General features: G+C 40.3%; 1 protein-coding gene and 1 long non-coding RNA gene across 10 annotated transcripts in view; one reads left to right on the top strand and one right to left on the bottom strand.

The window, feature by feature from the left end:
- MIS18BP1 (MIS18 binding protein 1) overlaps positions 1 to 15,645 on the bottom strand; it is a 52,118-nt gene extending 36,473 nt beyond the window's left edge. For 4 of the 9 annotated variants that reach the window (XR_015549586.1, XM_087422141.1, XM_087422185.1 and 1 more), the window contains exons 1-4: positions 15,009 to 15,620; positions 2,540 to 3,174; positions 1,322 to 1,477; positions 546 to 1,030 (exon numbers count right to left, since the gene is read on the bottom strand). Coding sequence is in view for 8 of the 9 variants with exons in the window: in XM_087422141.1 (XP_087278267.1) it covers positions 546 to 1,030; positions 1,322 to 1,477; positions 2,540 to 3,083 (1,185 nt within the window). In the remaining variant the exon portion in view is untranslated. Of the gene's footprint in view, positions 1 to 545; positions 1,031 to 1,321; positions 1,478 to 2,539; positions 3,175 to 5,900; positions 6,120 to 15,008 lie in introns of all 9 variants that reach the window. The other 5 variants (XM_087422148.1, XM_087422165.1, XM_087422172.1 and 2 more) reach the window with 5 other exon arrangements.
- A 280-nt stretch (positions 15,646 to 15,925) lies between these two features.
- On the top strand, positions 15,926 to 18,608 carry LOC147917403 (uncharacterized). Its single transcript, XR_015549591.1, has 2 exons — positions 15,926 to 17,570; positions 18,354 to 18,608. It is a non-coding gene; the product is annotated as an uncharacterized LOC147917403 (long non-coding RNA).
- The last annotated feature ends 8,739 nt before the right edge of the window (positions 18,609 to 27,347 follow it).

Below are 27,347 nucleotides of genomic sequence, written 5' to 3'. Positions count from 1 at the left end.
TAAATTTGATATCCACCATCATCCTTTTAAAAATTAACAAACATTTAACAATTGGAAATTTTACGTTATATCTTTTCTCCTGAACTTGTATTTCCATTCCACTTCCTTCAGACAGTTTGTCCTAACAGAACATAGTTTGATGGTCTAAAGTCTTTTATTGATCACTCTATATTACTTAACAACAGGAAAAATTCTCAAGTCTTCAGATGCTATAATTCCTCTCTCTTTTAATTGCTGTTAATAGTACCCCAAGAATGAGGGGGAAAAAAATTAAGAACAGGAATGAACACAGTGTTCATCCCCAAAGAGTGTAAGTAAACTGTTGAAGGCTATACAACTAGTAATAGAGCAAGGTAGGACTCAATACCTGGGTCTTCTTACTTCCAACGCACTGCTTGTTTCACTAGGTCACAATGCCTCTACACTAAGTAATAATAAAACACGAAAATGAAGTTCCTGTTAATAATGAGAGAGCCTAAGAGCTCAAGCTCTTGAAGAATGGGGATGAAAACAGAAATATACATCTGCCTTAAAAATGTTCCTACCTTATTTTTTTTAACTCCTTTTGTTATAGTTTGAAGTATACTTGGAGGAGAAAGCTTTGAAGCATTTCTTTTTGATCTCCGAGGTATTGTTATATGAAATCTTGGAGTTGCAAGCACAATTTTACATGTATCATTCACAGAAGCTGGAAGATCAGTCTCTTTGGGCATTTTTTTCTCATTTCCTTCCTTAATTTCCTGTTGTGAAGTCCCTTCTGTTGTCACCTTACTATCAGAAACCATTAACTGACTGCCATTTTTAATAGGATCACAGTTAGTATTAAGAGTCTCATCAGTAGTATTTTGGGATTTTTCATAGGCAGAATCAACGCCTTCTAAAACAAACGTGTCCTTTTTGGACTTAGTGGTTGCAACCGTGTTCTCCTTTGAGTGAAGAATTTGTTTAGCCAACTTAGCTCCAGCTAATGCCTTGTTGGAGACTCCTGCAGATGAAACATGTTCATGTTCTTGGTTCAGATCTGGAAGCTCTGCAAAAAATACAAAACCAAACCTAATTTATAGAAGGATCATATGAAATTAAAAGAGAGAAATAGGACAATTTATAACTGTTTATATATATATATATAAAAAAAAGTCTTCAGGGTAGGAATGCTCCACCATCCTGCCCAGTCTTTCTCTAAGTGCCTCTGGCTTTTATGATTCAATGTTTTATTCACAATCAATGATTATTGCCTACACAGGGAAAATAATTATCTAGAACATTTAACCACATGTTCAAATAAAAAACTGAAAAACAAACAAAACAAAAAGCACTTTACCATAAGTTAAATTGTGCAGAGGTGCTTTCTTTTCCTGCTGACACCGAATCTTTTGCTTGACTGGACAGAAAATATTATTTGATGATTGTAGAGGCACTTCTTGGAATGAGGTTGAGATTTTTTTTAAAGAAAGAAGAAGTTGAGTTGTATTAGTCACTGAGAATAAAAAAATGATTTTTTAAAATCTTGAAACAAAGTCTTAGGGTCAGTAATGATCAGATCAATATAGCCTACTTTTGTAATAAATGACAGTCACGTAAGCTTTTCCCTTTATTATCTTCTCATGCCTTCACTGCATCCTCTATACCTATAACATGCTGAGAATTTTTTAAACAACCTCTCCATGTTACAACTTGCCAACTCTAGACAAAAGTATACTACTGGACTTAGAAGCCTAGAGATCTGGAATAAAATTCTGGTAGTGCCACAAATCAGATATGTTTATGTTAAAATTATATATGAAGTATCATCCAGTCTTGAAGATTCTCATTCTGCTTCTGGTTGCTGTAAATTTCTAAAATGTGAAAGAAAAGTTGAAGAGTTGTAACTTATACTTTAAAATCAAAATGTTGAGGCTTAATAGCAGACTCAACTATAATTTATACCCCTTTGATATCTCTTTAGCAGGCACATCTCTCTCAAAGGCACAAATCTGGTAGGCTTACCAACTAGACAAATTGGGACTAATAGTGCTGCTTACATTTTATTCTGCTTCACATCCTAGATTATTCAAGTTTTGTTTCTTGAATATACCAATGAGTTTCTTTCAGACAAAAAGAGGAGGATAATAGACTTAAAATTTGTACCGGAGAAGGAAAACAATTATTTTATGTTTAATTTCAAATATTATACTTGAAAACAATTGGTAGTGATTATGCTTTAATAAGTATGCTGCTTTGGCCTTAGAAATCTTAATATAAAGATTTTATTACAATGATGTGTTGTAAAAGAAGGATAAGTTTCTATTTCTTTAACTCATTCTACTAGAAACTGCAGGGCAATGCACTAAAGACAAGTAGATAATCTGATCAAACACAACAAGCTGCAGAATTTGGGTCATTTATTCAAGAGTCCAAAGTCCATGCAGAGGCTCTCCAAAAAAGGTCTCTGAAATTATATACACAATATACTGCTATATCCTGAGTACCTAAAACAGTGCTAGACACTATAAATACTTAACACATTATAGCTTTTTAACCTACACATAATGAAACTAACCTGTTAGTGAACTGTTATCTGACTGGAACGATTTGTTGTTTTCCTTTTCTTCACAGAGGTAGGTGTGATGCAATACTCTTTTCTGAGCTCCAGTAGGAGGGAAGATTTTATTACTTTCACTTCTTGGTGGCTCCAACAAACTATTGTTTCTTGATGCTTGTTCTTGCTTGTCACGCAGTACTTTTTCCTTCATTCTTTGAAATATTTTTCCTGGTGATTCATAGTTTGCTATATTTTTTAATCCATCCTTTTTGGGCTTTATAGCACTGATATCAAGAGAACTGTTAGAGGTGGTAACCTCTGCTAGCATGGTAGATTGAAATATATTTTTATTATTAAAAACTGTCATTTCTAGAAACTGATTCTTTTTGCGATCATTTGATTTTAAAGAGGCATTCTGATATTTTGCCAAATCTTTTACAGGAGTAAGTGTGCCCGAAGGAATACTGTCAAAAAAGATAGCATGCATGGGCATATTTCTCCTTGGAGAAGATGTCTCTGAAGACAAGCAAGTTTCTGGATGTTTCAAAGGTGTTACAATCATCTTGATAAACAGTAGCTACAAATTTCTTCTAACAGAAAATTCACTTAAACACAATTTTCAGGATAGACCTTCAGCAGTGACCCAGGAGAACCTGTAATTCAATGTGAAATCAACCTTTATTATGTGTTGGTACAGAAAAAGTTAAGTTTATTTGCTTTCCATAAACAACATTATACTAATTCAAAGGTTTAACTGGTTCATAAAGACACTGGTAATTTACAGCTCACAAATCAGACTGAGATTTTATATTTTAAAGTCTCATTTTATTATTATTTTTCAATAGATGAGCAGTTTGGTCTTTAAACTTGCTTCTCTACTAAAAAGCAGCATTCATCAAATAATCTACCTAATAGCTCTAGGAATTGAATTTTGAATATTTGTTTTTGAAATCTACTTGAACCTCAAGTCCTGGAGGTTCCAATCTAATATTTGCATCAAATAGCATTAAACAACATCTGCATGTGGCCCTATATTACGTTATATAGGATTAAATTTCACAAATATGGTTTTTCCCTTTAGGCACTTAAATTTTAAGGCAGAAGCTATAATGATATATCCTAGTGAAAGCTAAAAAATCCATTCAATTTTTTAGTTAAATAATCCCCAATCATGATTTTGTTATGCTGCACATTTTAATTATGAGGTTTTAGCTGAAAAATCCTCAAAAGTAAATTATATTCATTCTAATTTTTAAAAAATGTAATGCTTTTAGAATTTTTAGAGAAAATCATGTACTTGAGAATACATGGTCAGACTTGTTTTAGCTTGTTTCTTATGTATAAATTTTATTTCCCATACCTAGAAATTAACTTTCTAGGTGATGAACCATACAACACTGTAACACTTGTTAAATAAATAAAATATTTCAACCCAAGGAGCTTGGAACTTACTAGTCTAGATTTACAGTATTTCTTATCGCTGAATTTATAACTATTCCAATCAGTCTTTGACATCATATAAACATAAAAAGCCTATCACAAAAAATAATGCAGTCAGACCAAAGACATCAAGTATCTTAATCTACAGTACCTTCTGTGAAAAATAAATATGCACGTTAAAAATTCATATACAAACTATGATTTTATCCAATGGTTTATAGGAGAAAAAAAGAAGAAAATATTCCTCAATAACAAGAGCTGGCAAAGAAGGGTATCCTGGGAGTCTAGTCCTGTGACACAGAAACCACTGAATTCTTTCACAGAAAGTTAATTGAGCAAATATGTGTTAATGCATATATTTATGTGTTTGGCAATGTGCTAGTGACAGGAATCCTGTGCTGGGAGTTATAATACTCACTAGCTGTTCACTTTAAACTCTCAAAAACAAAAATGAGTAAACTGTAACAAGTGCATGGAAAAATGGCAAAGTATGTGCAGGTTTACACAATCTCAATTCCTCAGAACCTAATGAAATGCTCAACAGCGAGTATAAACTGCAAATAAGCCAGCAGAACTGAAAATAGGCCCAATCTGTAGTAGACACACAGAACTGTTTTCATCTAAAGGCAGATAATTATGGTCACATCAAAGGCTCCAAGAACCAGCACATAACTCCTCTCTTTCAAGTTGCCCAACCTCTTCCCTCTCAATTCAAATATGTAGTAGGACGGAGAGGTGACTAGTCAAGATTCTGAAAACCCTCAAACTCCACTGCTCCTCCAAAACGACACAGCAGGTTCCTCCAGGAGCCCTTCCTTCCCACTATGTGATCAACAGTAACTCAATAAAAGCCGAAAGGGGCCAGCCCCGTGGCTTAGTGGTTAAGTGCGTGCGCTCCCCTACTGGTGACCCAGGTTTGGATCCCGGGCGGGCACCGACACACCACTTGTCTGGCCATGCTGAGGCTGCGTCCCACATACAGCAACTAGCAGGATGTGCAACTATGACATACAACTATCTACTGGGGCTTTGGGGGAATAAAAGGAGGAGGACTGGCAATAGATGTTAGCTCAGGGCTGATCTTTCTCACACACACACACACACACAAAAAGCCCAAAGAGTTGCCAATAGTTGCCAGTGGTTTCAGTGAGATCAGTGGAAGAGAGAAGGATGTAGAGATAAAAAACCACCCAGGATTTTCTGACCATACAGGCTTTGCGAAATAGACACAGAAGAAAAATAAACCAATGGGTAGAGGCCACTCAAGAAACACTTGAAGCCCATTCTCCTCCTAGTTAACAGAAGAGCAAAACACAGAAAACAAATCATGACGCTCAGACTCTGATGACACAGACAGACATTAGACAATGGGGATTCAGTAACTGGCATTCCTCAAGTTGAGGAAAGAACAGTGTCCTGAAGTCAAACATTCTTTTTTTTTTTTTTCTGGTGAGGAAGATCAGCCCTGAGCTAACATCCGTGCTAATCCTCCTCTTTTTGCTGAGGAAGACCGGCTCTGAGCTAACATCTATTGCCAATCCTCCTCCTTTCCCCCCCCCCCAAAGCCTCAGTAGGTAGTTGTATGTCATAGTTGCATATTCTTCTAGTTGCTGTATGTGGGACATGGCCTCAGCATGGCTGGAGAAGCGGTGCGTCGGTGCGCGCCCGGGATCCGAACCCGGGCCGCCAGTAGCGGAGCGCACGCACTTAACCGCTAAGCCACAGGGCCGGCCCTGAAGTCAAACATTCTTGACCTAACAGATGGAGGTCACTAAGAAGAAATCGTTAGCTCCTTGTTGGACTGGAGAAGAGAAGGTGAATTCTAAATGGTATGCTTGTGGTTTCATTAACTGATTAAAACTATTTGGAAAATCTTATCCTTATAATTTATTCTGAAAACTGACAAATGATGATGTACCAGGAAAAAATTGATACTTACTCAAAATAAAGACTCAGGCATGGGAAAACCATTATAAGGAAAGGTTAGCGGGGCCGGCCCCGTGGCTTATCGGTTAAGTGCGCGTACTCCGCTACTGGTGGCCTGGGTTCAGATCCCAGGCGCGCACCAACGCACTGCTTCTCCGGCCATGCTGAGGCCGGGTCCCACGTACAGCAACTAGAAGGATGTGCAGCTATGACATACAACTATCTACAGGGGCTTTGGGGGAAAAATGAAAAAATAAAAAAATTAAAAAAAAAATTAGAAAAGGTTAGCTATGAGCATTTATAGTATATGCAAATATAGAAGAAATGCCAAACAACTGTTAGTATCATGGACACAATATTGAATATAACTGTTACTCTTCTTCCCAAAAGGACATGAAAAGTTCTTCTTAGGAATTTACTGTAGTGCTGGCTATAGTAGTAACTATTATAATGGAATGGGTAAAAAATCCCAAAGCACACTAACCAAAACTGGGAGATGGAGTTGGGGAAAATGAGAGGAATTATAAGTTAACTGGCAAGTGATACACTTTAAAGAAAAAAAAAAAAGGCAGCACATGACATAAAAAAGACTAATATATATAACATTCAAAGAGACCAAATGAATCAATTTTAAAAAATGATCAACACAGATCTAACCTCAGCTTCACGGCTGAGTAAGTTGTTCCCTCTTTCTCTCCCCTCTAAGTTACAACCAATCGGACATCCACTGACCAACAGACAATTCCCTACACGGCACAACAGGATGCATAAGAGATCCATGTATCTATACATCAGAAAGTGGGTGGACTGGTCCTCCAGGAGGCAGTGGAACTAGGGAGCAGCCCCCTCTCCTTGCCCCAGAGGCAGTGATCCAGGGCTCGGATCCCCATGCAGTGGTTCGTGTGACTGTGAGCAGAGGTGGTGGTGGGTGCCCCGTCCCACACAACTGCGAGTGGACACGGTGGGAGCAGAAAAAACAGTGCCTGCCCTCCCAGTGGTGGCAGGTGGAACCCGCAACCAGAGGCATCAGGAACCACAGCACAACAAGTGACCCAGCCCTCAGTGGTGGCACCCCCAACAGCAGCTCCACCAGCAGCAGGGGTGCATAAAAGTCCTCAGGGCCCCAGCACCCCTGGCAGCGGTGCCAACAGTACCTCCACACAATGTGAGAGCAGCAGTGCAAGTGGTGCACAGGGCAGCAGCACCCGAGCCTGTGGAGAGCCCACTGAGAGCCAGCGGGGGAACACAAGACCCAGGCGACCCCAGCAGCAGCAGAAGTGCTTGCAGCCTGATGACTCCAGTGGTGACACCTGAGACTGCACTGGCATCGTAAGCAGCAAGACACCAGCAACCTCAAAGGCACAAGGTAGCACAAGGAGGGCATTGATGACGCCTGTGGCAGAGGCAGTGGAGGGTGGAGAGTACAGGCTCTCAAATACAACCAGAAGCGGCCCAGAACCAAAACAACCAAAGCTGTATCCAAATAAGAAAAGGTGGTTACCACCACAAATGTGCTGGCAGAGGATCAACTCATCAAACACCATGAAGAACTCCAGTAATACTGCATAACAGAATGACAACAACAACTCTCCAGAAACCAAACTTGAAGTCACAGAAGACTACAATCAAACTGATAGAGAATTCAAAATAGCTGTCATAAAGAAACTAAATGAGTCACAAGAAAACTCAAAAGACAGCTCAATGAGCTCAGGAATAAAATTAATGAACAGAAAAAATACTTTACTAAAGAGACTGAAACTCTAAAAAGAAAAATCAAACAGAAATCCTGCACATGAAAAACACAATCAGATGAAAGATAATGTAAAAAGCCTTAAAAATAGAGCAAACCAAATGGAAAAGAGAATTGGTGAGCTTGAAGATAGAAACCTAGTAATGACTCAGGTGGAAGAGAGAGAACTAAGATTTTTTTTAAAAATGAAGAAATTCTTTGAGAAATATCTGACTCAATTAGGAAAAGTAACATAAGGATTATAGGTATCCCAGCATGAGAAAAGAGGGAGAAAAGAGCAGAGAGCTTATTCAAAGAAATTATAGCAGAAAACTTCCCAAACGTGGAGAAGGAACTGGACATGCAAGTACATGAAGCTAATAGAACTCCTAATTGCCTCAATGCAAAAAGACCTCCAAGGCATATAACATCAAAACTGTCAGGGGCTGGGCCCGTGGCCTAGTGGTTAAGCTCAGCGACTCCACTTCGGTGGCCCAGGTTTGGTTCCCAGGCGCGGACCTATGTCACTTGTCGGCAGCCATGCTGTGGTGGCAACCCATATATAAAATAGAGGAAGACTGGCACAGATGTTAGTTCAGGGCAAATCTTCCTCAGCAAAAAGAAGAAGATTGGCAACAGATGTTAGCTCAGGGCAAATCTTCCTCAGCCAAAAAGAAACCTGTCAAAACTCAGTGACAAAGAAAAAATATTAAGCGCAGCAAGAGAGAAGAAAATAACCTACAAAGAAACCCCATCAGGCTTTCAGCAGATTTCTCAGCAGAAACCCTACAGGCTAGGAGAGAGTGGAATGATATATTCAAAGTACTGAAAGACAAAAACTATCAGCCAAGAGTACTCTATCCTGTGAAATGATCCTTCAGATATGACGGAGAAATAAAAGCTTTCCCAGACAAAAGCTGAGGGAGTTAATCGCCACTAGACCTCCCTTACAAGAAATGATGAAGGGAGCCCTCCTACCTGAAACAAAAAGGCAAAAGTTTACAAGCTCTAAGCAACGAGATAAAAAAACGGACAGAATTAGAAAATTGCAGCTCTATATCAGAATCGGTTAGTAAACAATTATAAAGGATAAAGGGAAAGAAAACAGCAAAAGTAACTATAACCACTTCAATTTAGCGACAAACTCACAACACAAAAAAAGAATAATTTGCGACAACAACATAGAAGAGAAAGAGGAAAAGGACAGAACCTGTATAGACTAATGAAGATAAGAGGCTATCAGAAAAAGGACTATTTCATCTATGAGATCTTATACACAAACCTCATGGTAAAACAAAAAATTAGAGCAGAGTCATAAATCATAAATAAAGAGAAAACTGAGAAAAACATCACAGAAAACCACCAAATTGAAATGGCAGACACAAATACAAGGAACAAAAACCAATGGAAATATAGAGCATCCAAAAACAAAATACAAAATGGCAGTATTAAGCCCTCATATGTCAATAATCACTCTAAATGTAAATGGATTGAATTCACCAATCAAAGAAACAGAGTGACTGGATAGATTAAAAAACAAGACTCAACAATAGGCTGCCTCCAAGAAACACATCTCAGCTCTAAAGACAAACAAAGAATCAGAGTGAAGGGATGCAAGATGATACTCCAAGCAAATGGCAAGCAAAAGAAAGCGGGTGTAGCCATACTTATCTCAGACAAATCAGACTTCAAGATAAAAAAGATAATAAGAAACAAAGATGGGCATTATACAACGATAAAAGAAACATTTCACTGAGAAGACGTAACACATTAATATATATGCACCTAACACAGGAGCACCCAAGTATATAAAACAACTATTAACAGACCTAAAGGGAGAAATTGACAGCAACACAATAATAGTAGGAGACCTCAACACCCCACTCGTGTCGATGGATAGACCATTCAGACAAAAAGTCAACAAGGAAACAGTGGACTTAAATGAAACATTACATCAGATGGACTTAATAGATATATATAGAACATTCCATCCCAAACCAGAGAATAGACATTCTTCTCAAGTGCACATGGAACATTCTCAAAGACAGACCATATGTTGGGAAACAAAGCAAGCCTCAATAAATTTAAGAAGACTGAAATCACATCAAGCATCTTTTCCAACCACAATAGTATGAAACTAGAAATCAACTATAAGAAAAAAGCTGGAAAAGTCACCAATATGTGGAGACTAAACAACGTGCTACTGAACAACTATTGGCTCAATGAAGATATCAAAAGAGAAATCAAAAAATACCTGGAGACAAATGAAAATGAAAACACAACATACCAAAACTCATGGGATGCAGCAAAAGTGGCACTAAGAGGGAAGTTTATAACAATACACACCTATCTCCATAAACATGAAAAATCTCAAATAAACAATCTTACACTATACCTATAAGAATTAGAAAAAGAAGAACAAACAAAGCTCAAAGTCAGTAGAAGGAAAGAAATAATAAAAATCAGAGCAGAAATATATGAAATGGAGACTAAAAAAACAATAAAAAAAAAAATCAATGAAACCAAAAGCTGGTTCTCTGACAAAACAGACAAAATTGACAAACCATTAGCCAGACTCAGTAAGAAAAAAAGAGAGAAGAGTCAAAAAATAAAATTAAAAATGAAAGAGAAGAAATTACAACGGACACCACAGAAATACAAAAGATTAAAAGAAAATACTATGAAAAGCTATATATGCTACCAAACTGGATAACCTAGAAGAAATGGATAAATTCTTAGAATCATACAACCTCCCAAAAAAGAATCAAGAAGAAATAGAGAATCTGAATTGACCAATCACAAGAGATTGAAACATTAATCAAAAACCTCCCAAAAAACAAAAGTCCAGAACCAGATGGTTTCTCGGCTGAATTCTACCAAACATTCAAAGAAGATTTAATACCTATTGTTCTCAAACTCTTCCAAAAAATTGAAGAGAACAGGACGCTTCCTAACTCATTATATGAGGCCAACATTACCCTGATACCAAAACCAGAGAAGGACAAGAGAAAAAACGGAAATTACAGGCCAATATCACTGATGAACATAGATGCAAAAATCCTCAACAAAATATCAGCAAATCAAATACAACAATACATTAAAAGGATCATACACCACAATCATATGGGATTTATTCTAGGGATGCACGGATGGTTCAACATCTACAAATCAATCAACGTGATACATCACATGAAGAAAATGAAGAATAAAAATCACATGACCATCTCAATAGATACAGAGAAAGCATCTGACAAGATCCAACATCCATTTATAATAAAAACTCTCAATAAAATGGGTATAGAAGGAAAGTGCCTCAACATAATAAAGGCCATATATGACAAACCCACAGATAACATCATATTCAATGGTGAAAAACTGAAAGCTATTCCTCTGAGAACAGAAACAAGACAAGGATGCCCACACTCACTACTCTCATTCAACATAGCACTGGAAGTTTTAGCCAGAACAACTAGGCAAGAAAAAAAAACTAAAAGGGATCCAAATTGGAAAGGAAGAAGTAAAACTGTAAGTATTTGTGGATGACATGATTCTATACATAGAAAACCCTAAAGAATTCACCAAAAAACTATTAGAAATAATCAGTGAACGTAGTAAAGTTGTAAGCTACAAAATAAACATATAAAAATCAGTAGCATTTCTACACACTAATAATGAACCAGCAGAAAGAGAAATCAAGGACACAATCCTATTTACAATTGCAACAAAAAGAATAAAATACCTAGGAATAAATTCAACCAAGGAGGTGAAAGACCTATACACTGAAAACCAAAAGTCATGATTGAAAGAAATCGAAAGAGACATAAAAAAATGGAAAGATATTCCATGCTCACGGTTTGGAAGAATAAACATAGTTAAAATGTCCATATTACCTAAAGCAATCTACAGAGTCAATGTAATTCCAATCAGAATCCCAACGACATTCTTCATGGAAATAGAACAAAGAATCCTAAAATTTATATGGAACAACAAAAGACCCCAAATAACCAAAGCAATTCTGAGGAAAAAAAAGAAATCTGGTGAGCCAGGCTTGATGGCCTAGCAGTTAAAGTTCGCTGTGCTCTGCTTCGGCAGCCTGCGTTCGGTTCCTGGGTGTGGAATCACACTGCTCCTCTGTCAGTAGCCATGCTGTGGTGGCGGCTCACATAAAAGAACCAGAAGTGGGGGCCGGACCTGTGGTATAGCAGTTAAGTGCGCGTGCTCTGCTGCTGGCGGCCCGGGTTTGGATCCCAGGCGCGCACCAACGCACCGCTTGTCAGGCCATGCTGTGGTGGCGTCCCACATAAAGTGGAGGAAGATGGGCACGGATGTTAGCTCAGGGCTGATCTTCTTCACAGAAAAAAAAAATAAATAAATAACCAGAAGGACTTACAACTATATACAACTATGTACTGGCGCTTTGTGGGGCAGGGGGAGGGAGAGAAAAGGAGGAATATTGGCAATGGATGTCAGCTTAGGGTGAATCTTCCCCTGAATGGGGGGGGGGCGGAGCATGGAACAGATCAATGGAACAGAATTGAGAGCCCAGAAATAAAACCACACATCTATGGACAGGTAATCTTTGACAAAGGAGCCAAGAACATACAACGGAGAAAGGGAAGTCTACCCAATAAATGATGTTGGGAAAACTGGACAGCCATGTGCAAAAGAATGAAAGTAGACCATTATCTCACACCACACACAAAAGTTAACTCAAAATGGATTAAACACTTGAATGTATGATCTAAAACCATAAAACTCCTAGGAGAAAATATAGGCAGTACACTCTTTGACATCGGTCTTAGCAGTATCTTTTCAAATACCATGTTTACTGAGGCAAGAGAAACAAAACATAAACAAATGGGGCTACATCAGACTAAAAAGCTTCTGCAAGGCAAAGGAAACCATGAACAAAACGAAAAGACAACCCACCAATTAGGAGACAATATTTGCAAATCATAAATCCAAGGGGTTAATTTCCAAAATACATAAAGAACTCATACAACTTGACAGCAAAGCAACAAATAACCCAATGAAAAAATGGGCAGAGGGGTCCGGGTGGTTAAGAGTGGCACGCTCTGCTTCAGAGGCCGAGGGTTCGGACTGCCATGCTGAGTGACCCACATACAAAATAGAGGAAGACTGGCACAGATATTAGCTCAGGGCTAATTTTCCTCAAGCAGAAGAGGAGGAAGACTGGCAACAGATGTTAGCTCAGGGCTAATCTTCCTTACCAAAAAAAAAAGGGCAGAAGATATGAACAGACATTTTTCCTAAGAAGATATACAGATGGTCAACAAGCACACGAAGAGACATTCAACATGACTAATTATTAGGGAAATGCAAATCAAAACTACAAAGAGATCACAAACGTCAGAATGGGTATAATTAACAAGGCAAGAAACAACAAGTGTTGCAGAGGATGTGGAAAAAAAGGAACCCTCATACACTCCTAGTGGGAATGCAAACTGGTGCAGCCACTATGGGAAACAGTATGGAGATTTCTCAAAAAATTAAAAATAGAAATACAATACGACCCAGCTATCCCACTACTGGGTATTTATCCAAAGAGTATGAAATCACTAACTCAAAAAGATTTATGCATCCCTGTGTTCATCACAGCATTATTCACAATAGCCAAGATGTGGAAACAACCCAAGTGCTCATCAATGGATGAACGGATACAGAAGATGTGGTGTATATACACAGTGCAATACTTCTCAGCCATAAGAAAAGATAAAATAGTGCCATTTGTGACAACATGGATGCACCTTGAGGGTATTATGCTAAGCAAAATAAGTCAGACAAAGACAAATACCAATATCTTATGATTTCACCCATACATGGAAGATAAACACGCAGATAAGAACAACAGATTGGTGGTTACCAGAGGGGAAAGGGATGGGGGGAAGGTGAAAGGGTAAAGGGGCACATATATATGGTGATAGATGAAAAACTAGACTATTGGTGAACACGATGTAGTCTATACAGAAACTGAAATATAATAATGTACACCTGAAATTTACACAATGTTAACAGTCAATATGACCTTAATAAAATAATTAAAAAAGAAAAAATACATAACCACATCATAAAGTTCTTGCGAGAATTATGAGGTAATGCCTATAAAGTCTTAGTAAAACATGCAAAATAGGGGCCGGCCCCGTGGCTTGGTGGTTAAGTGAGCGCGCTCCACTGCTGGCGACCCGGGTTCGGATCCCGGGCTCACACCGACGCGCTGCTTCTCCGGCCATGCTGAGGCCGCGTCCCACATACAGCAACTAGAAGGATGTGCAGCTATGACACACAACTATCTACTGGGGCTTTGGGGGGAAAAAATAAATAAATAAAATCTTTAAAAAAAAAAAAAAAACATGCAAAATAAATTTTTAACGAAAAAGAAATAACACAGAAAATGACCAAGACATGAAAGGCAATTAACAGAAAGAATACAAGAGGCCAATGAGTCAAATGACACTCCACCTTACTAACAAATTAAACTAATAAAAAGAGATGCAAATTAAAACAGGCTTCTTATGCTTAGCAGATTGGTAAATTTCAAAATATAGAAGTGCATGCTATTGATCAAGAAATTCCACTTCTAAATTTTTCTTAGGGAAACATGCACGTAAGAACGCAAACATACACGCGGTAATAGTCAATATTTACCGCACATATGCTAGACACTACATAATCTTACAGCAATTCTTCAGATTTAAGAACTGTTATTCCCATTTTTGAAGATGAGGAAACTAATACATACGGTGGTCAAATAACCTGCCCAAGGTCCTACTAACGATGATTAAGAGCAGGACCCAAGTCTATCTGACTTCACAGCCCAAGTTCTTAAACAGGAGCTATACAAGGACGTTCACTAAAGCACTAGGGAAATTAGACACAATCTAGATGTCCATCAACGTGGGACGAAATTCTGCTACACTCGCACAACTAAATTCTACGTATTCAATAAAAAGACATACATATATACTGACATATGAACTAACCAGGATGTATTAAATTAAAAAAGAAAGGGGCAGGAACAAGAGGTACAATCGCATTTCTGCAAAAAACAAAAACACACACATAAGCATGAACATAAGGAAAAAAATCTGGAAGTGTACCAAACTCTCAACCATTTATCTTTGAAGAAGGAATGAACGGGCCTTCCATTTGCTAAATAATTTATTAACATCTGAAAACGTTTGCACCCAACACGTAATTTAATCAGAAGAAACCATAAGCTAGACGGATCAATTGTTTCTAGAGCCCTGTGGATCCTGGGTTCCGAGGCGAAGAATCGGAGAGTGACGCACACAAATTTCCCACTTGGTAATCATTCCAAAGCAAAGGTCTGTTTCTACAAGTGATTTCAGAACAGAGGCCTGGAGCGCTCACCGTCGGGACGAATCTGAACGAAAGTGGTCTCCTCTCTGGGTACCTGCAGCCAACACGCCACACACACCCCGCCAATAAACGAGGGGCTGTGAAACCACCGCCGATGCCAGAAACGGACAGCGCCCGCTGGGGCCGAGACGGGCCGGGCCGGCCTCGCAGCGCCGCAGGGCCCGGCGCGGGGCACGGGGCGCGGGGCGGGGGCGCGCCTCCGGTGAGGGCCCGGCGGGGGTCGCGGGGCGGGGCGCGCCTCGGGTGAGGGCCCGGCGGGGGTCGCGGGGCGGGGGCGCGCCTCGGGTGAGGGCCCGGCGGGGGTCGCGGGCGGGGGCGCGCCTCGGGTGAGGGCCCGGCGGGGTCGCGGGGCGGGGGCGCGCCTCGGGTGAGGGCCCGGCGGGGGTCGCGGGGTGGGGGCGCACGTCGGGTGAGGGCCCGGCTGGGGGCGCGGGCGCACCTCGGGGGACGGCCCGGCGGGGGAGGCGGGGCGGGGACGCACCTCGGGGGACGGCCCGGCGGGGGCGCACCTCGGGGGACGGCCCGGCGGGGCGGGACGGCGGCAGTCCCGGCTCGGCTTCGCGGAGGGGCCGGTGCCCCGGGGCTCGCGCCTCGGCCCACGTCCGCCCCAGCCGCGGAGCCCCACCCCGGCGACGCGGTCCTTCTCCGGAGCTGCCCCGACACCCACCACACTCCGGGAGTTCAAATTTGAAGAGCCCGCCCTCCGCCCGGCTCGCGATTGGCGCGCTCAGGAACTGCGTCACCGTGCGTCTCACGGCGACTTGAGGAGACTAGGGGTGACCCGGCGCCGCGTGGGCACTGCTCTTTCCACAGACAGGGCACAGCCGCAAGCTGCCGCGGGGACGCGCGCGCCCCTCTGCTCGCCCGCAGGGTGCGTTTCGTCTTCGGACGGCGCGCGACCGCCCCCTGTGCCGCCGCTCCTCCCGTTATGCTCTGCGGCAGGAAGCGGACGTCAGGCGCCGCCTGCGCGCTCCTGCGGTTTCTTAAGTTTGGCCCTTCTCGGCTCCCCTCCTCCGCTACCGGGTGCGCTCGGGGCGGGTGGTTGTCTGTCGGTTCCTCGTGTGAGGAGACTGCTCGCTGAGCATGTCTGGGAGAGCGTGTAGTGTTCTCGGGCCGTGAGATACTGGAGGCCGCGAAGGAACGATGTGTTCTTGAGGGGGTAATGGACCGAATGCAAAGTTACACTTGGAACGGGATGTTCAGTTGAGCCGTTCCCTCAGGAAGTGTGGTGGTTTTCGAACATGTTCACCTGGAATTGTGAAAGCAATTATCGGATTCTCTCGACGACTCTGGCTTGCGATGCGCTTTGTGACAGTGGCGCTTAGGCCGAGCGTCTGTAGACGGCGCGCGGGCACGCCCGGTTCGGGCCGCCCGCCGCGGAGTGCACAGCCTGCGCCTCAGCGCCCGGGGCGCGGCCGCGGGGGAGCGTGGCGGCGCCTCGGCCCGGGCTCGGGGCGGCGAGGAGGAGCCGGAGCCGCAGAGCGGGTCTTCAGCCCAACCCTCCTGCTCCAGCCCTGCATCTTCTCTCCGTCAACTCCGCCCCCCTCCCCAGCAAGTCAGCATTTGGGACGGGAGAATTGAAGACTCTTCCGCGAAAATTCCTCAAAATTCTACAGTCATATGTCGCGTTTCTCCGTTGAGACTGGACTGAAATGGTTGTAATAGATTAGTTGTTTAAAGTGACTTTTTCAGTCCCCTCTTCTAAATCCTGTATCCACTAAATGTTGTGCACCCCGAATATCCAGAATGCAAAATATAAATTTAAATCGTGCAAATGAATGCAAGTAAGGAAAAGAAACAGGTTGGGAGTGGGGGAGGGAAGCAAATCTACGTAGATAAAATGAAGTTTCTGCCAGTGCAGCATAATGGAAAATGGCTGGACGTGGATTTGCACCAAATTTGTGGGAAAAGCCAGACTTAGAATACAGGTTGAGTGACACGTGTGGAGTACGTTTTGTGAGATAGAAGGACTTTGAAGAGAGGCAGTCAAACATCTGAAATAGAGTTATGAGAGGTTTCTGTGCTGATGATGGAAATAGCCAGGGCTCAAGCATTCAACCAAAATAGGAACCTTGAAATTTAAGGGCAGACGCTCAGAATTATAGACTTTTATTTTTTTTGAATAACCACTTCTCATGTGAGAAGTAACTAGTGTATAGCCTGCTCCCGGGTGAACAGCAACAGGGATTTACATAAGCATGACTGATGATTTTCCAAGCAAAATGGATAAAACATTTTGTGGATAACAAAGTGTGATGAGAAGGCATAGACGCTAAGGGACAATGTTCAGCTGCCCATTGGGACAGCAACATGCTGCCCTGGATGGACCCTCCTTTAAGTTTCTGTTTGCAAGGAGGGGAGGGCTTCTAGTCACCATCAGCCACCTGGGATAATCTGTCCAGTCCTAAATGTGTAACTTGTGAGAGCACATGCAGACCCACTTAGGGTCCAAAGGGCAGACATAGGAGGAAGACTGGAAGCCACACACTGTGTGGCAGTTGCTGCCAAGGCATCTGGATCTGCTTAGTTTGGAGGAATATTCCCAGGACCGTGGTAAGTTCTAGCAGGGGTACTAATTGACCCTGGGGCCTTTTGGGGGAGAATTAGAAAAAAGATGCTCTTTCTTCAGGGCCAATGGTTCTCAACTAGGGGTGATTTTGCCCCCCACCCCCCAGGGGACATTTGGCAGTGTCTGGAGACATTTATGATCGTCACAACTGAGAAGGGTGCTACTGGCATCTCGTGAGTAGAGGACAGGAATGCTACTAAACATCCTACAATGTGCAGGACAGCCCCTCCACTACAAACAGTTATCCCATCTAAAATGTGAATAATGCCAAGGTTGAGAAATCCTACTATTGGAAGATGGAGCCCTGAAACAGGATTTTAGTCTCCTCTCACTCTCTCTCAGCTGTGTTCCCTTATGTAAGCTACAAGGGTACAACCACTACTGCCTATCTGGGCCCAGAGGAGGGATGAGGATGGAGTCAACAGGGAGGTTATCCAGGCTGTGTGAGAGGAGCACCCTTCAATGGAAAAGACTGCCAAGGAGATTGCTGTGTGATAGTGACATTATACAAACATACAAACACGTCATTATAAATTGTAATAACTGCTAGGAAAGTGTATCAGTTGAGATCCTGCATGAATGTAAGTGAGCATAAGTGAGGCCATCTTGTTACACTAAATGGTCCCAGCTCCTCCTCTTTGTGACTACTCGCTGTTCTGCACATGCTCTAAAAAACTCACATGCTCTCCTGATTTATGGCCTCCGCCTATGTATGTACTCCTCGATAGCTTGATAAATTAAAAACTGTATTCTGAGTTTCTCTCTAGGAGCAGGATGACCACAACTGGGAAACACACCTAGAAGGTATCCATCACAGCTGTCAGAAGAATGAAACAATGTGATGCCTGGAGCCTGTCACGCCTGGAGACCAACATCCCTGGACCCCCTCCTTACTGCCCATTTTCCCTATATAACTACCTCAAGATTCTGTAATCTTTGAAGATCGTTTTTTGAGACATTAGTCTACCCTCTTCCTGGTTATGCCAGCTAATCAAATTAAAACTTCGTTTCTTGATCCCTAACTTGTTGTCATTAATTGACTCTAATCGCAGCAAGCAGAGTGAGCCCATTGCTTGGTAACATGAACTTGATGGTGAGATCGAGTGAAGAGTACAAGAAATTTATTGGGGGATAAGGCCTGTGAAAGTTTAATGGGGAGAAAGAAGGATTGGGCCTGGTAAATCTTCAGACCTTGATGCAGATCTGACATTTGTGAAAGAAAGAAGGAGAAGGAAGCCGAATTGTGCAGAGGGCGCCTAAGATCGTGTTGACGTAAATAATCCATAACCAATCTATAGATCAAAATTGATTTATTATGAGCCAATTCTGAGGACCATGTAGCCCAGGAGAGTCCTTCCACAAAGGAATGGAGCCCTCCAAAGAAGTGGGGGTGTACAGAGTGGTTATATACCATCAAAGAGCATGTACCACGTATGATTAGAATGTCCCATTTACAATAGACGTGAGATTGCAGGCACAGCCATTTGGTGAACACAGCAGGTCTGTGATCTTGAGGTGGGTGGTCACAAGGTGAGCGCAGCAGGTCAGAAATCAATCCTTAGATGCTTGTGCTTAAGGAAATGCTGATGTGGGGGAAGTTAACATCCTTGTCTTTAAGGGCGTTGTTCTTGTCTTTGAGACATAGTAAGTACTTAAAGCAGATATACAATGCAATCTCAACGGCCATGTCAGGTGCTTTTGGAAAAACAAGTTCAGGCCGAATTAGTTTTACACCAAATGGCTTCCTTATATACTCCAATATATCCTATTGCTTATCATTTATTTATCAATTGCAATGCAGATTTGACAAGGTATTGGCTAGCCCAATAGGGAGACTTTGGGTAGACCTTCAGAGAAGTACTCCAGTGAGCAGAAAAGGGCAGGCCCTGGGATATGTCAGGCTGGAGGCTGCCTGGGAAGAACATGGCCTTGGCTCAAAGACTTTGAAAAAAGTTTTTTTAATTAAAAAAAATTTTAATTGAGATATAATTGACATGTAGCATTATGCTAGTTTCAGGTGTACAACATAGTGATTTGATATATGTATATATTGCAAAATGCTGACCACAATATGTCTAGTTAACATTCATCACCACACGTAGTTACAAAATTTTTTTCTTGTGATGAGAACTTTTAAGATCTACTCTCAGCACCTTTCAAATATACAGTATAGTATTATCAACTATAGTCACCATGCTGTATATTATTTCCCCAGGACTTATTTATTTTATAACTGGAAGTTTGTACCTTTTGACCCCCTTCACCCATTTCACCCACCCCCTTCTCCCCACCTCTGGCAACCACCACACTGTTCTCTGTATCTATGAGTTTGGTGTTTTTTTGTTTTAGATTCCACATATAAGTGAGACCATACAGTATTTGTCTTTCTCTGTCTGACTTATTTCACTTAGCATAATGTCCTCAAGGTCCATCCATGTCACAAATGGCAGGATTTCTTTTTTTTTTTATGGCTACATAGTAGTCCACTGTATATATAGGCCACATTTTCTTTATCCATTTATCCATCAATGGACACTTAGGTTGTTTCTATGTCTTGGCCATTGTAAATAATGCTGTAATGAACATAAGAGTGCAGATATCTCTTCAAGATAGTGATTTCAGTTCCTTCAGATGTATACCCAGCAGTGGAATTGCTGGCTCATATGATAGTTCTACTTTTAATTTTGGGGGGAATCTCCATACTGTTTTCCATAGTGGCTGCACCAATTTACATTCCCACAGCAGTACACAAGGGTTCCCCTTTCTCCACATCCTTCCCAACACTTGTTATCTCTTATCTTTTTGATAACAGCCATTCTAACAGGTGTGGGGTGATATCTCATTGTGGTTTTAATTTGCATTTCCCTGAGGATTAGTGACGTTGAACACGTTTTCCTGTACCTTAGGTCATTCGTATGTCTTCTTTGGAAAAATGTGTATTCAGTTTTTCTGCCCATTTTTTAAGCAGATTGTTTTTTTTCTATTGAGTTGTATGAGTTCTTTATATATTTTGGATATTGACCCCTTATCAGTTATATGATTTGCAAATATTTTCTCCTCAGTTCTGTAGGTTGAATTTTCATTCTGTTGATGGTTTCTTTTGCTGTGCAGAAGCTTTTTTAGTTTGATGTAGTCCCATTTGTTTACTTTTGCTCTTGTTGCCTGTGCTTTTGGTGTCGGATCCAAAATATCATCACCAAGACCTGTGTCAAAGAGCTTACCACCTCTGTTTTCTTCTAGGAGTTTTATGGTTTCAAGTTTTTAACTCCATTTTGAATTAAATTTTGTGTAAATGTTCTAAGATAGTGGTCCAGTTTCACTCTTTTGCATGTGGCCGTCCAGCTTTCCCCGCACCATTTATTGAAGTGAAAGTCTTTAACAGATCCTGAAGCCAACGCAGTTGGAGGCTGTCAGCTAACTGCACTCCTCATAGAGCAGTGATACTCTTTCATGGAAGGAGATCAGAATTGCACACTTCCGTGGCTGCAACAGAAAGAAATTAAAAGATTATAACAGGAGTTTATTTTCAGGGGTTTTCAATTTTTTTGTTGTTGCAAACCACAGTAAGAAATATGTTTTACATTGTAACCTAATAAATACAAAAATACATATAATTAAAACAGGAGTTTTTAAAACATTACTCACTCTTACTCTGTGCAATGCATGCTGATATTTTCCTTTTGTATTTCCTGTTTTTTTTTTAAAAATGCTTGTGTATAACTAAGATAGTGTGAATATTTTTATGTTTCTGCATGATTAGGGTTTTTTCTTTTGTTTTAAAAAAAATTAAGATGAAATTCACATAACAAAATTAACCATTTTAAAATGTACAATCCAGTGGCATTTAGTACATTTACAATGTTGTGCAACCAACACCTACAAAACATTTTCGTCACCCCTAAAGGAAACCCCATTCCTATTAAACAGTCATTTCCTAGTCTCCCCACACCACGGTCCTTGGCAACCACCAATCTGCTCTCTGTCTCTATGAATTTACCTATTCTGGATATTTCATATAAATGGAATCACACAATATGTGACCTTCCTTCACTTAGCATAATTTTTTGAGGTTCATAGACACTGTAGCATGTATCAGTATTTCATTCCTTTTTATGGCTGAGTAATATTACATTGTATATAGATATCACAGTCTATCCATTCTTCCATTGACACTTGGGTTGTTTCCACCTAAATATATAACAATCTAGTTCAAATTGTTACCAACTTAGCTTCAATAGCATGCAAAACTCTGCTCCTATAAAGCTCTGTCCCCTTCTTTATGTTGTTACTGTCACAAATTATATCTTTATACACGTATGCCCATTATTATAGATTATAATTGTTGTTGTATGCATTTGTCTTTTAAATCATATAGAAAAAAAAAAACTAAGAACCAAAAATATGATAATGCTGGCTTTTTTATTTACCCATGCAGTTACATTTATCTGAGTTCTTGATTTCTTCTTATTTCTTTGAGTTACCATCCAGTGTCCCTTCATTTCAGCCTGAAGGACTCCCTTTAGCATTCCTTATAGAGCAGGTCTACCAGTGACAAACTCCCTCAGCATTTGTTTATCTGGAAATGTCTTACTTTCTCCTTCATTTTTGAAGGATAGTTTTGCCAAATACGGAATTCTTGTTAGACAGTCTTTTTCTTTCAGCACTTTGAATATGTCATCCCACTGCCTCCTGGCATCTGTAGTTTTTCTTGAGAAATCAGGTGTTAATGTTGTTAAGGATGTCTTGTGTGTGACAGATCTCTCACAGCTTTCAAGATTCTCTTTTTATCTTTTGACAATTTGATTATAATGTCTTGATGTGGATCTCTTTGTGTTTCTCCTTCTTGGAGATTTTTGAACTTCTTGGGTGTGTATATTTCTGTCTTTTATCAAATTTTGAAAGTTTTGGCCATTTCTTTAAATACTTTTTCAGCTCTTTTCTCTCCTCTCCTTCTGGGACTCCCATAATGCATATGTTGATATGCTTGGTGGTTCCCATAGGTATCTTAGGCTCTGTTCATTTCTCTTCATTCTTTATGCCCCTCAAATTGGATACTTTTAATTGACCTATCTTCAAGTTTACTCTTTTTTTCCCCCTTGCTTGAATCTGCTATTGTAACCTTCTAGTGAATTTTCATTTCATTTATTGTATTTTTTCAGCTTCACGGTTTCTGTTTGTTTCCTCTTTATAATTTCTATCTCTTTATTGATATTTTCTATTTGTTGAGAAATCATTCTGCTGGCTTTGTTTCAACTCTTTGTCTTTGGTTTCCTTTAGCAATTTGAGCATATTTAGAACAGTGGATTTACAGTCTTTGTCTGGTAAGTCCAATGTCTGTGCTTCCTCAGGGACAGTTTCTGTTAATTTCTTCTGTGAATGGGCCATTCTTTTTTGTTTCTTTGCATGCCTTGTAATTTTTTTTGTTAGAAACTTGACATTTTAATTTTAAAATGTGCTAACTCTGCAAACAGATGTCTCTCCCTCATCAGGATTTGTCTTTGCTGCTTGCTGTGGGCTGTAGCTATTTGTTTGTTTAGTGATTTTTCTACATTATTTTTGTAAAGTGTGTATTCTTCATCATTGTGGTCTCTGAAAGTCTCTGTTCCTTTAGCTTGTGTTCAGCTAGTGTTTGACAGAGGTTTTCTTAATCACCAGGAGCTAGAATAGAATAGAAAAGTAAAATAAAGTAAGAAAATAAAAATAAAATAAGAAGCCCTCCCCAACCCCCCAATCTTTCCCAGTCTTTGCAGATTGGCTCTGTGTTGGAGCACTTCTTTAGCACTTAACCAGGCTATTTACAACCCTGTCTTAGCCTTCACTTCCTGCTTGTGCTGAGCTAAGGATCAACCAGCGGTGAAAGTTTAGGGTCTTCTTAGGTCATTTCTGAGCATGCATTCTGCCCCAGGCATGCACATGGCTTTCTAAATTCCCCAGCATATGCAGGCACTTTTGAGTGCCCTAATTTTCCAAAGAAACTCTTTCCCCAGCTCTTCCTTCCAGGCTTTCAGAGCATCTATTGTTTGCTCAACAGTAATCTTTTGCCCCAAGCAACAGCATGTTTTTCATTTGTCTTACAATTTTTTGAGGAATGCCCTCTGTATAGCCATTTTTCTCTGCTGAGTGGGTTCCAAGTTATGCAAAACAAAGGCAGGCACCTTGTATCCTTCTTTCCCATAGCTCCCAAACAAGTTAGAACAGACAAGCACAATTCTTTGAGAATAAACTGCTCTGCTCCCTCTGGAACCAGGGAGCAGAAGCCCACGCTTGGATTGTGGGGTGCTGTCTTCAAGACTGCCACCGAGCCAAGGAGGGTAATTAAAAATGCCTCACACAAAGCTTTCCTGTTACTTTTCAGTTGCCTTTTTCTTGACTCAGCATTTTCTTAGTTGCTGTAAACCTATGACTATTTTCCAGAGTTCTGACTAAGTTGATTCCAACAGTTTTGTTTGATTTTTTGATGTCAAAAAATGGACTCTTTGAATTACTTATTACACCATTTTCACTTTGTCAGGGCTTTCTGAGTAAAGAAAATTGACTTGCAATGAAGATAAAGAATGTCTCCTTTTACCAGATCAGTTTGCTCCTTACATTCCAAGTGAGTGAAATCCAGAGCCATCTGTTTATATTCCACATGATTTGTTTACCTTAGGGGGGTAAGGTTTCTCTCCTCTCTCAGGAGATGATGGTGTAGCTGTATAGCAGTTGCTTTGTAGGCTCTCAGAATAATAATTTCAGGGTTTCTCTGCTGTGGTGCACAAATCTCCTTTCTATTCATGCAGGCATAATCATCTGGCTCTTATCACATCACTCCCAGAGAGAATGGGGCTTGGGAAACCAATGTAGTTTTTGCTGTAAATAATAATAGTCTGTTCTACGCTAGAAACCTCATGTTTGGTATTAAGACAAGAGAAATAAATATAAGATTAAAAGCTTATCAACCATTAAAATGATTTAATAACCCACAGCAGTATGAAAAACAGACTGCAGATTGTTTTATTCCATTAATGGCCCAAGGTAGCCTTCTGTGAGGCAATATTATTTAAGCTGAGGCCAAAGGATGTTAGGAGTTAGCTAGGTGAAGGACGGGAAAACTTCCAGGGAGAGAAACCGGCTGGGACGATGACACTGAGATGGAGAGAGTGCAGTAGTTTGTTCGAAGAATGAAAGGATCAAAGCTAGACAAAAGTGGTGATGGATAAGATTAGAGAGGGAGGTAAGAGTCAGATCATTTTGAAGGGTCATGTTAAGAACTCTACGGGCAAAGGGAAGACACTGAATGGTTTTAAGTAAGAGAGTGACAAGTTCAGATTTGTTTTAAAGAGGTCACTTTGGCTATAGTGTAGAGATGATCATTTTTTGATGCAGGAAATAAAAAACTAAACAAATATTGACAGGAATAGAAGAGGCATGACTCCATGAAGTCTTTTGACAACCAGAAAAGAGACCAACTCAAAAAGACAGGATGGCTCGGGTACACTCTGCCTATAACTGGGGACAAATTAAATACTGTAACCTTATTTTCTTCTACTGCAACTGACTGAAAGCTTATATTGATATTTTGGTTTGTTTTTAGCAGTTTATTTTAAAATAGAGATTCATAGGAAGTTACAAAGGTAGTAGAGAGTGTTCCTGAGTACCGTTTATCCATTTCCCTCCCATGGCTACATCTTATACAATTATAATTAGAAGTTTAGTACAATATCAAAAATAGAAATTTGACACATTGGTACAATGTGTGTATAGCTCTCTGTCAATTTGTCTCATCTGTAGATTTGTGTAACTACCACCACAATCAAGAAACAAAGCTATTTCATTACCAGGAAGATCACTTTCATTATATCCCTTTATAGTCACTCCACACCTCAACCCCCACCAAACATTACCCCAGGACCACTAATCTGTTTTCTATCTCAGTAATTTTGTCATTTCAAGAGTGTTCTTAAGCAGAATTATCATACAAACTGTTACCTTTTGAAATTGACTTTTTTTTCACTCAGCGTAATGCCCTTGAGATCCATCCAAATTGTTGTGAGTACCAATAGTTTGTTCATTTTTGTTTATAGATGTACTCACAGTTTGTTTAACTATCTATTGATAAACATTTTGGTTATTTACAGTTTTTTTGCTATTACAAATAAAGCTGTTATAAACAATCATTTACAAGATTTTGTGTGGATTTGTGTTTTATTTCTCTGGGATAAATGCCCAGGAGTGTAATTTCTATGTCATATGGTAAGTGTATGTTTAGTTTTTTTAAGAAAGCGCCACATTATTTTCCAGAGTGGCTGTACCATTTTACAGTCCCACCAGCAGTGTATGAGTGATTCAGTTTCTACACATCTCCCTAGCTTTTGAATTTTAGAATGACCACTTTGGCAGCATGTGGAGAATTGATTAGAGGGGGATGACATTGTAGATGGGAAGTCTCTTTCAGAAGCTTTTGTAGCAGTCAAGGTAAGACAGGATGAGAGCCTAACCCAAAACTTTGGGAGGGGATGGGCAGACTGGGGAGAGATTAAGGGAGTATAGTTGACAGAATTAAGTGGTCAGTTTGATATGGGACCAGGGCGATGGAAAATTTTAAAATAAAGACTTCTTTTTTCTGGTTTGGGCAATTTGATGGATAATAGTGCCATTAATAGAAGTAGGTAATACCAGAAAAGGTGTTGGTCTGGGATTAAGAAAATATATTTAGTTTTGAGCTTGGTGAGTTTGAGGTTTCTGTGAAATATCCAAGTGGGATTGGCCAGTTGGCAGCACACTATGCAGGTCTGAAAATAGACAGTCATTAAGAGAATGGTTTTCGGAGTCAGATAAGCTTGATATCAAATCCTAGTTCTTTCTCTTACTCTCTCTGTATCTATTGGCACGTTACTTTACCTGCGTTTCCTCATTTATGGGATGTAATTATTGTGAGGATTAAATAAGGCAATATGGATAAAACAGCACAGGGGCTGGCATATATTAAGTACTCAGTAAATATAGTTGCTATTATTATTATTATAGATTTGCAGTTTTGAACCATTTTCTTTCTAACATCAAATGCTGCCCAGAAGACAACTGTGATCAGGGCTGAAATTTTTGCACTCCTTGGATTTAGCAACAATGAGACCTTGGGGACAGCGGGTTCGGTAGGGCAGAAGCTCAGTTACAGCAGGTTAGGAAATAAGTAGGAGGTGAGTGCATGGAGATGGCCACAGAGACATCCCCCCCTACCCCAAAGAAATGTGTAAAGGGAAGGAGAGAGAAAGAACGTTTAGAGTTAAGGAAATTTTTACCCCCAGGGTTGGAAAGACTTGACTTTGACTTATGCGGGATTATTTTATTCTTGGAGCAAAGACTGATGAATTATTAGCCATATACAAGTGGAGGGACATTTCTTTTTGAGTAAGTAGCTGCAAGGAAGGAAGGGATGGTTGGTAGAGATGCATGTGACTTTTTTAGGTAGGAAATCGTCTTAAAGTTAAGATCTTCTCACGGCCTATATTTTTGTCTGTGATACAGGAAGAGAGATCATTGGCTAAAAATGAGCTAGGAGGTATTGAAGTATTTAATCTTTACCATGATTCCTCTGTGAGATGAGCAGTTAAATTTTGGAACAGCTATTAATGGAAAATGTGAGAGAGCTGATTTGAGAGAAACAGAGATTGCTGGAATGTACTGAAAATCAAGCTAAAGTTGGAGTCAAGATTTGTAGGACCACCCATTTGCAGGATTGACAATTTTTGTTTCTAACACATTTTTTAAGAATACAATATTAA

The sequence above is a fragment of the Ceratotherium simum genome, chromosome 3 (assembly GCF_057802395.1).
Source record: "Ceratotherium simum simum isolate JZ-2026a chromosome 3, ASM5780239v1, whole genome shotgun sequence".
NCBI lineage: Eukaryota > Metazoa > Chordata > Mammalia > Perissodactyla > Rhinocerotidae > Ceratotherium > Ceratotherium simum.
The sequence above is the reverse complement of the archived record's forward strand: the minus strand, read 5'-3'. Positions and strand labels throughout refer to the sequence as shown.